The sequence below is a fragment of the Diplotaxodon limnothrissa genome, linkage group LG6 (genome assembly GCF_057381915.1).
Source record: "Diplotaxodon limnothrissa isolate DT_005_m linkage group LG6, D_limnothrissa_male_GT1.1, whole genome shotgun sequence".
Taxonomy (NCBI): Eukaryota; Metazoa; Chordata; class Actinopteri; order Cichliformes; family Cichlidae; genus Diplotaxodon; species Diplotaxodon limnothrissa.
Window position 1 is genome coordinate 35,912,175 of NC_140601.1, and position 11,112 is coordinate 35,923,286.

General features: G+C 39.6%; 1 protein-coding gene across 1 annotated transcript; it reads right to left on the minus strand.

Annotated features, from left to right (window-relative positions):
* Positions 1–353: 353 nt before the first annotated feature.
* On the minus strand, positions 354–4,289 carry LOC146631093 (uncharacterized). The gene is made up of 7 exons (XM_085356330.1): positions 4,085–4,289; positions 3,252–3,841; positions 2,778–2,957; positions 2,269–2,409; positions 1,947–2,001; positions 1,634–1,787; positions 354–545 (listed from the first exon to the last, which is right to left on the minus strand). Exons 1-7 carry the CDS (start codon positions 4,284–4,286, stop codon positions 398–400), a joined length of 1,470 nt encoding a protein of 489 aa, XP_085212456.1. The 5' UTR covers positions 4,287–4,289; the 3' UTR covers positions 354–397.
* Between the last annotated feature and the right edge of the window lie 6,823 nt (positions 4,290–11,112).

Below are 11,112 nucleotides of genomic sequence, written 5' to 3' on the forward strand. Positions count from 1 at the left end.
CAACTTTTCTATAAAACATCAGTGCAGCAATAACAACCATGACCTTAGAAGGATGACTGTGCAACATGCCATAAAGAGATTTTTAAAACTCTTAAAACAACTTAAAACTAAAAAAAAATTAAAACTTACACCTCCAACTCCACAATGACAGGAAAAGCTTAACTGGAATGACAAATATCGCCCACCTTCCCTCCCCCTTAACATGGGGGATTTGAAACTGCAGCATGTGTGTTGTGGGCATCTAGTTAAAACATCTGAACTCACCTAATACTGTAAAAATCTGTATTTCTACTCCCAAGCCCCATGTTTTTGGATTCGCCTTTGTGTGTGTGTGTGTGTGTGTGTGTGTGTGTGTACATTCAGTCCAAAAAGGTATTTTCTGAGCTCTGAGAACAACTCAAATGGCCCATTCAGATTCCTTCTGCTTGCATTCAAATTCCTTCAGCTGAGAAACCAGCTTGCACACCTGTGGAGGAATGAAGTGCCGTTTCTTCCCCTTCTTCTCTGCCTTGGAGCCTCGCTCAGGATTGACCCCAAAGAAAACTCTGAGGAAAAAAAAAAACAATAGTGATATGCAGACAAAGTTTGCACATGTAGTGTGGCTTGACAGGAGTGGAGCAGTTCAATAAAATCCTACATTTGTTTTCTTCAATATGCCCCTATGTGTGAACCTCTCTATCATTCTAGTTGACCATCTGTCTAGAACCCAATGTTGTTGTGGTGCTGGTGCCAGTGGCTAAGCTTATCTCTTCCTTTGTCTTTTCAAGACACATGCATTCACACTGCGCATATACAGAAATGTTTGCAAGGGTGAGAAGTCTGCTTATCACCAACACATGACAGCATGCATCCTCAATGTGTATGCAGGGATATTATAAATGCACAGAACACAGAAGGGGATAGAAAACACAGTTGACATTGTCCTATCAAAAGGTGTAACAGCACATTTGAACACGGACTGTCCTGGGGGTTATTCAAACATGGAGTGGAGAAACTGTGACATTCAGTGCACGTTACACATCAGTACAAGTATTAACATTTGGGCATGAATCCACTATGTAGTATTTTTTAAATTAATATGTTTAGTCTTTCCTTCGGGGGGGGGGGGTCCCTGGAACAACATATTTTGAGTTTGGGGTCTGCAGCCAAATAAATTTCAGTTTGTGTGTCTTTGACATGAAAAGGTTTGACCACCACTGACATAACCTGGTCTCAGGTGCTAATGGTTTTAAAGAGATAGCTCAAACGAATTTTGTGTCAACAATCCATTCTGAGAAAAATATGTTTTTGCTCCATTTCCCAACTAGAATCATGTTATGTTTGTTTTGTTATTGATTGACTTAGGACACTATTTAAAGCAAAAAGCCTGTTACCTGCCCTTTAAAAAGATATGACACATTTATTCTAACAATAGTCTTCAACAGGGAGCTACAAAATCTCTGAACAAATCCATATTCAGGGGGATCATAAGCCAATAACAGCTGATCTAAAAGCTCACAGCATGTGACGGCACATTTTGAGCTTGTACATCTCAGACAAACGGGTTTAGTGTAGATTGACAAAAAGCAGGTCAGGTGCAGAAAGGCACGGCAAAGTCACATTTACAAAGTATTTCCAAACAATGAGTGCTTACCTTTGCATGAATTCGAGAGTAAAAGCCATCTCCGGTGGGTATTGGACGTTGCAGACATAAAACATGGAGAAGACGTAGCTCAAGGCCACAATGGGAGAGGTGATGTGGTCATTGACAAGTAACCCATCAACAGCAATCTTGAATTGCTGGTCACCTTAAACACAGATAAAAACCATGTACCATTTACAAAAAAAAAAAAATCCTATATTTTAAGGCAAGCAAAACATTTCTTTAATAAATATGACACAACAACAGCTTATAACAACAGCTAACAACAGCTTGCTGGGATACAAAAAAAGATTTAACTACAAACCTCTGATTAGGATGCATGGGGTCACTGGGAGTTCGACTTCAGGATCTGCAGAGATCTGTTTTGGTGACAGACATGATACATGAATTAATGTTTCCAGTGCACACAAACCTGCTGGCAAATTGACTATCTGCTAGTGTCTTCATCAGACAGAGGTAGCCATTATGCACAAACATTAATGTAAATAGTTTATAGATAGAGAGTTTATAGAGAATATCAGCAGCACAATTAGGGGAATCTATACTTCCTACTGTGGTTGGTTACTTGGTTCACCACTGGATGCAAATAATTATCTTGCACACAGTTTAAAATCTACAACATCTACCTCTTTTTTGTGGAAGAGTTTATAAGAGTCTTCCTTGAAGTATTTTGAAATGCCACAGATGAGCTGTATTGGACCTTCGCCCATCTTCATCCCTTTGGAGTCAAGGAAGTCATTGATCCCCTTTTCTTTTTTGGAAAGTTCCTGTTCAAGGTTCAAGGTGTTAATTTTGTACAAGTACATAAGACTAACACTCATTTTCGTTTGGAGCTATGGAGAGAATTTTGAAAAAAATAAAAATAAAAATGAATTATTTCATTTTCATTTGCAACCTGTTCTGTTTTGATCTCAAATGTCCTGCTTTTTTGGTTGTCACTTCCTGATTTTTGGTCTCAAATCTATTCCATTTGATTGTTCATCCAAGTTATTCTATTTGATTGGTTGCCAGTTTATCTTTTTTGGTCTCAACTCTCTTTTTGGTTGCAAATCTTTTTCTGATTGATTAATAAAGACAAAATTCTCTCCATATGGAGCAGCACAGCACAATCATAATAATAACAATAACAACACACCTGTGCCAGCTTGTTTTGTACAGAGAAGCCAAGGAGTTTAGATGCATGATCAAACAGGTGAGGAACTTCAAACAGGAACGGCCACTCGTCCTTTACAACGGCAATAGTGGTATCATCATCGTTGAGGATTTCACGTTGAATGGGATATGTTTCAGTCATCAATTTTCGAACAGATGACTCCTAAAGATATGAGGCAGTTAGACAAACAGTCGAACAGTTAGTCAAACTAACCAATTAAAATAATAAAACAGGGTATCAATTTCAATTGACTATGGGCATAGTGATCTACAGACGATCTACAATTTCACAATGTGTCCTAAATTGTACTTGGACCCAGACCTTATCGCATTACTCCTGCTATATACTATTGCTGTGTGAATGGTTGTATGTCTAGATGGTGGACTGTAGGAACCGAATTGCCCTTCGAGGATTAATAAAGCTTTCTGTATCTGTAATGGATGATTGCAGACCCACCTGAAGATCCTGGGTTTGAAAGGCACGTTTCAACTCATCTCGTTTAGACAGCAGGTCTTCTCTACACACGGCCCCCTCAATGATTGGATCCCACGCCACACATCCATACAGATCTGAATTCCTGGGCCTTTTCTTTGTTGAATTTTCACCCCCTGCTTGCCTCTTCAGTGAGCTTTGTGGCCTCTTCATATTTTCAATTCTGTGTTCCAGCTGACGAAAGAGAGTTTCAGAACCATCTTTTGCAAAAGGTTTGTTTCCAAACGGCTCTGTCAGCTTGAAGGAGGCAGGATATTGTCCTACAATCATACTGGCGAGTTCCCTCAGCTTTTGTCTACCAGGTCTTCCTGGGTGTTTATGGAGGTAATCTTCAGCGACGATCCGAACCATCTCTCGTCTGTCTTTCCCCATTATGTACTTTTTTTCACGCAACTCATCCATGACTTTTGAGGGAAATTTGTGCCATGGTACAGAATATGTGTCTTGGGATGGGGAGTCGGCTGTCTCAGGTGGTGTTGAGGGCAGCTGAAACCTCTGTGGTTCAGGTGTTGATGAGGGGCCAGGCCGGGTGAACTGCGGTGGAGTTTGTGAATCTATGGATGACATGACAAACATCTCCATAAATTAAACACATCACAATTGTTGCAAATCAATTAATACATTGGTCCTCAATGTCCAGTTTGGGTCAACCAGGAATACAAATGGACCTAATTATGAAAACCAATTATAGAGTAATTATTGCCATGTACAGCTGATGGCAACTTTTTTTTGCATTTTTGGAATAAACCTTTGTAGTTTCAGAAAACTTGCATTAAAACAGAGGGGCAAAAACTCACCTGCTTCCAATGCTTTGACAGCTCTGACGAATCTTTTGCACTGAATGAATGGCAGAGTGTCTTTAATGTCCTCCGGGTCCACAAGGCTCAGGTCATCTACAGAGAGAACTCCTAATTCCTCCAGTTTAGCCATGAGTGTATCCATCTGATCGCTACTGAGCGATGGCATTGCTTTCTTGACATAGTTTTTCACAAGTTCCATGTTGGTGTGTGTTTAAGAGGAATGAGCCACCGAGTACCTCTCTGGTAAGAATAAAGTGGATGATAATCATCAAGTTTGTTCAAATCATGGCAACTGAACAGGTCAGAAGCATTTTCATCAAGTTCATAGAGTCCAAGATCAGGTATCCAGCTGGCAGTTTTCCCTCGAAGCAAAAGTAGGACAGTAGTTTCATTTTTTACAAAAATGCTTGCTATTTGTCCTAACTGCAGTAGTCCTTTTGCGTAGCTCAGTAAGACCAGCATTCCATTTGCATATGTAGTGCCTTTAACCTGCACACTCTCTGTGACAACTGAGTTACTTGAGTTCAAATCAAATTCTCCAACCACTGTCTTTATGTTCTGGTCATAGAGCTCTGGATAGAACCGTGTTGAGTCTGAGACATGAACCTGGGAACGAAACAAGGTACCACAAGACTGATAAGCCTGAAGCAACTGGTGCCGTTCAGCCAGAGACTTGGTTACATTTATGAAGTTCTTACTTGCCCTAATGCACCTTTTAAAATAAGAATGTAATGCCTTGTGCATAGGGCTCTGCTCGTATATACTATTCCCAAGAGATGTTACAGTCTCCCTTGGAACACCATACTGCCCCAGTTCACAGGCTAGTGCATCCACAGTATATTCCTGTTGAATATCACTTATAGTTCTCATTTCATTTGCTATTTCTCTTTCAACATGTAAATTAATCAGAATGTTTTTTTTTTTATGTAATTTGTATAGTATATTTTTTTTCTCTCATTTCTTTTCTAAATGTACTTGTATATTGTTCACATGTTGAAATAAATTACCAATCAATCAATTGTGGAGGCTGGAACCAAATATTTTGCCTGTAAACCCAAGTAAAACTGAGCAAGACTCTCTGTGAAGTTGTCTTTCACTTGATCACTGCAGAAATTATCACTTTGTTCTGCATCAATGTTAAAACTTTCAGGTTCTTCAGGTTCTACATGTGATCCTTCACCTTGGGAAGACCGTTCTGTTGGTTCACATATATGAACTGGGGCTATCTTGGTAACATCCCACCCTTTATGGTATCTGGAAATATGCGTTAAAAAGGATGACTTTACATTGAATGTCTTAGAACATCCATCAAAGGGACACGTTACAGTCAAACCCTCATCTATGTGACCACTCAAATGACACTTTAAAGTTTTAAGATCATCATATTCACTGCTGCAAAAATTAAACAAGCACCTTAACTGTACAGACACATTACGGTTCCATGTTTGTGTGCTCCTTCTGTCTACATGAGCTCGTGACATATGCACAGCAAGGCTACTGTATGTGTTAAACTTCCTTCTGCAATCCCTATGGCCACATAAAAAAGATACATTATTATTATTTCTGTGTGTTCGGCAGTGTTTCAAGTAATCAGTCGAAGACCGAGCGTTAAAGCCACAAATGTTACAAGTCAACATTTTTAAGAGATTGAATTTGCCAATTGACGGATAGCCAGAATCAGAACAGAATCAATATGAAAACAATAAATTTATATCAGCACAGTGAAGCATATTCACTTTTCAGGTACCTTCAAATAAGTAATCTGCGTTGGGCTGCATGGGCCACTCTCTTTGGGCTGCAATGTTTTCTGCAATGAAATCTGATTCTACTTAACTATCACCCCTTTTAATTATTACCATGTTCAGTTGCATGCTAACGTAACACAGCGAGCTATAACAATACACACATGTGGCTAATTTACACACATACACACACCCACACACACAAGCGCGCGCATCCAACTTATGGGCTAACGTTAACTTTAGTTGGGCAAACCACGCTTCAAAATAACGCAAAACCCACACATTCAAATGTTACCATGAAAAACACACGGCTACCAACTGACTATCGAGACCAAATTTCATGTAAGAGGGAGGGAAAAATGGTTTTTGACGTACTTACGAAGCGCAGGCGGCTGGCTAATGCTAACGCAGCTAGCAGCAAACGTCCACTCACATACACACCACTACCAACTGCCTATCGAGACCAATTTAATGTACGAGGGGGAACAAGGTGGCACTCCATTCTCATTCTCATTCCACACAACCAACCTGTTTCCAACTTTCCTTGTGACTTGCAGAAATTTAGGTAGGCACTGACCGCACTGAAAGTAATGGCGTCGGAATATTCTGGCTGGGGGAGAAAATTCTGCCTTGCGCAACAGCAAACTTTCCGTATTTCGCAAAACGGAGCGAATCCGTAGCAAATCCACGGTAAAGGGACCCCTAAATTTACGGATTTTTTTAACAGTGTATAACATGTATTTTACATTTGGCACTTATTGATAATGACTTATTTTTGGAAAGTAACAAGAATGCAGATTTGCTTTTTTATTTGAATCTCCATAACAAATACCAAAGATCTAGCTTTGGTGGTTAATTGTAAGAACAAATAATTTTTTACAGTACAAAAATGCACAAAGCAAAAATAACTGGGATGGCATTTTTACTAAAGGTCCTAAACAAGCTCAATTTAAAAAAAACAAAAACAAACTGTGAATAAAATGTAAAATTGCAATCATGATCTGAAATTGGTTACATGGTGTGCTGTCGGCCACCATGAGACCTTATTTCATTTTCCTAGTATAAACAATTTCAGGGAATTTGGCACAGCTCATTGCTCAGACAGAGTACGGTCACTCTATTGTTAACATTGCTCTTACTGTTAACAATTAACGGCACTTAATTGTACAATTCATGAGTAACTTTGTCTGTTTGACACAGATTTGTTTGCTGGGCTGACCTTTATAAAATACCATGAAATGAAAAACCATTTCACTTGTTATTTGTACAAAAAATACATAAAATCTCACTGAAATATGACTAACAGGAGACAGAACTATATTGTTTTTGTTTATTAACCATCAAAAGTGTTTCAATTAAAGCGAGGTGCATTTCAAGGTTAATTAAAAAAAGGGTTTATTATTAATGAATTAAGAAACACAATAATTTTGGGTGTGCTCTGGTCAACAACTGTTTTGTCCATCGCTGTAGGTGTAATATGATAAAAGCTATAATGCATTACAACTGTGAAACCAGAAAACAAGCATAAAAGAAATAGCTAAAGCTGATTGACTGGTCAGTCAGTCAGCTGACTGGTCATTTGGAAATGATGTTCTGTCACAAATTTGCAGTGTCACATGGCTGTTGTTCCCTACATGTCAACGAGTAACTTTAAAAGTGAAATATAAAGCTGCATAAGAAACTTTCCTGAACATGTCAGTGTTTTGGAAACGTGTGTCTAACCTGTGATTTCTTACCATGAGAGCTTAGGAACTGAAAAGCAAACTGAAACAGCTAGCCAGCTCTGGTGCAGTTAAAATGAAGTTGATGACTGATGTTTTTATGAGAGAGTCGATGAGAAGACTTTACCAAAAGCATGACAATTCTTCCCTCGTACCATTCTGTAGATGTGTTGGGACATGTGAAATATATGTAATTAAACTTGGAGTTTGACTACATGTTAGCATGCAAGTGGCTCACCAACATTCAGAGATGTAGTTTTTCTGCCAATGCTGTATATGTTTGGGTTTTGTTTTGTTTTTTGGGGTAGTGTCCCGAAGAGTCTGGTCAAACAATGATTTTATTGAACACACGCGCGGGGAGATGGATACTGCACGCAATCAGCATAGATCTCCACCCAAAAATACACAAGCAATTGCTTTTATAATGTCAGGGTTTGACGCCCCTTCTCGCGTTTTCCAAGAACATTATTTGCATCTTAAGAACATTATTTACATTTCTTACAGACAATGATCAATTTTAAGAGATAAATGCAGACACCAAAGTTCCCCTCCCTAGCATCTTTGTCCAAATATGGCGATGAATTCAGGCGCCTGAAGATCCTCCGGGACTTGTCTTCTTTTTGACACATCTTCTGTCACCTGTTACTAAGCAAACTCAAATGCAACAAGAAGCTGAATACATTCAGGCCTTCACTCAAGCCTGTTTCTAGATTATATGTATTATATGTGTTTTGTAGGCATGTATGCAGTTTTAACCTTCCATAGCTCCAAGTCACTTACACAATAGATCGCCCGGACATCGCACCGAACGAGGCACATGACTTTTCCTTAATTGACTGAGCTTTAACAATTTAATAAGCACAAAATGCAATGTGTGTATACAATTATTATGGCTGCCCCTGTAATAAAAGGTTAATGTAAAGCCAGCAGGTTTAATAACCATCTTAATGTAGATTATATTGTTAATGCAATGTTAATGCTGCAGGATATATTGTAGCTATAAAATAATTTCTTTAATTCTACAGTAGTTAACTGTTACAGCAACAAATTTAGGCCATAAAGAGCTCTTTTATTTTTATTTTGCTATCGTGTCTGTACTATAATTGTCCTTTGAAAAGTCCTTTCTCCTTTTCTTTCGTGACCCCGACCACTGTGAAGCAAAAGTGTTCATGAGGCGGCAACCACCACTGTATAAGCATGTGCAACAGGACCTGAGTGTTCACACAGACATCACATGTTCACACAACCTCATCATGGAAAAACTGTATTTTCTGGCAATGGCTATTTATTAACAAATGTTCTGCTGCCGCACGCCCTTAAGTTAACTGGTGTACGTAATAATCCTGCCTGCTGCAGTACTTCCACCTGGGCTCTAACTGGCATTTCTTCTGATTTCACTCTAATAAAATAATTAATAATTTTGTATCAACTGTTTTTTCAAAGTAGCTTCTTTCAATGTGAAATCCTTTGTAGTTTTTCTCATCAACACTTTCTGTGCTATTGAGCAGATCTGGTACGTCCAGAAATATGAGATGCTGGTCTGATACTGCTGGACCAACTTCTATGGCATCATCTCTCTATGTTACCATACTTGCCGAACTGCTTATTTCACAGTGTGTGAATAATCAGTCCTTTTTGTGAATGAGCAACTCGGCAGGTGCCTGGGCAGCAGGGTGATAAATACTTGTCGGCTTGTATCACTCGCAGGGTCATGTGAGAAAGGTCTAGACTCTGCAGACTGAGAAAATGGATCTGACACTCTAAGATCATACGAGCAGTGTCTTCTTCATCCCACCAGTTTAAACAATACAGCAGTCGTGCTGACAGACAGGAAGCAGAAGTCAAAGCTCAAGCAAAGAGCAAAGCTTTAAGCACGGATTACGATGGCACTGTGGGTTAAAGCAGGAGGGAGAAAAGCGGAAGGCAGAGCCCAGGTCTAATTGCTTGCGTAGGTTGACACATCTGAATTTACGGCCTGCAGTGGAGCAGTGCCACTCATTTAAGACTCTTTATTTAAGAGCTAAGAAAAAAAACACACACATAACAGATATTTTGTTCACTTGTTTCATAATCTGTTTAAGTCTCCTCTTTTCACTTTGCTGTTGCTAAATTTGTCTTGCCTTGCTCAAACGTAAAAAGCCAAAATGACACCATTATTTTGACTAGACTGTTTTCCTCCCAGAGAGAGAGGCCAGAGGAAGTGTAGGTGACCTAGACTGGTTAACCACCACACAACCACGAGTTGGCTGGGGCACTGCCACCTCCGCAGCCACCCTCTGCATCCAGCGCCTGCCAGGTCCACATTACTACTACTACATGCCATGACCACAAGTGGCAATGTTCCAGTTCTAGCGTCCCATTGGGTCCACGCTGGGTGCTTTCTCTCTCCTCATCGGTATAAACAGTCTGCAGTCTGGCCATCGACTGACACGAAGCTCATTTGGGTCGCATTTACAGGCCAGACGTGCATATGTTTACATTTGGGTCTGTAACAACAGTTTGCACAGCGCTTGCTCTTCACTGCATGTGCACAGTTCTGCATGTGTGTGTTGTTTTTGTGCTCCTTTTTCTCCACGAATTGCAAAACCCAACCTCAAGCTCCTGTCTGGGAATGATCAGCTGAGATCTCGGTTGAGAGGCTGCAGTGAAGGTTATTCTTGACCCAAGAAAGGATATTAAAGTGTATCTGTGGCCAATCTGCAAACCCATAGAATATATAAGCACGTTTACTAACAAGCTTTTTTAGGACCCATTTAGAGGAGCATAACACAGAAACTTCAGGCTAGATCAAGTAAACATAAACAGCATAATGCAGAGCCACCTTTTGGGAAGATTTCTCACACGCTTCTGAAGCCATTTACTCGATGTTGTCATCTTTCTACTGCTGATTAGAAAACACAAACACACTCGGCCACAGAGAATCAAGCCTCAGTTATGTGAGTTAAAACAAAAAGGGAGCACATGCCAAATCTCTTTTTTTCTCAATGTTTGGACCTGAGGTATTATTTGGGACAAAAGGTGCACTTTCAGCAGCTACAGTCACATACACACACCACCCACTTCATTGGCTGTGATACACTGCCTGTGGTGTTTCGGACCATTTCTTGGTAGCAGCAACTCTCCACTCATGCTTTAGGACTGAGACATAACACAACACTCGGTTAGACCGTGAAAGTTTAGATCTGACAGTCAGCTACATTAAGTTAACAATTACACTAATTCATTTTCTCTTAATGCTTATTGGTTACTGTTGAAGTCAGCAGGGTAAGCTTTAGGGAAAATCTGAACTTTCTAACCCTCTGACCACACCTAAAAAAAAAAACCTAACACAAAATATTTATTGCTAACCAGTATTTTTAACCATAATTACAGTTCCAGACTCCCTCTTGGTGTCTTCTCTATTTGCTCCATGAAACAGCTTTGAAACCAAAAAGCGTCACTTACAAATGAATTTGCATGTCATGTTGCATAACATTTTGCAGTAGAGGCTAACTGAAGTGCTGAATAAAAAGCTCTTGATTGCATGGAGGAGAATCATAAAGTGATGAGTCACTTTTAAAAG

Coding starts and splice junctions, on each gene's coding strand:
- LOC146631093 (XM_085356330.1), bottom strand. CDS start 4,286: ATGGAACTTGTGAAAAACTATGTCAAGAAAGCAATGCCATCGCTCAGT. Junction 2,410..2,777: donor TACAAAACAAGCTGGCACAG/GTGTGTTGTTAT, acceptor AACCTTGAACAG/GAACTTTCCAAAAAAGAAAA. Junction 2,002..2,268: donor AACTCTTCCACAAAAAAGAG/GTAGATGTTGTA, acceptor TCACCAAAACAG/ATCTCTGCAGATCCTGAAGT.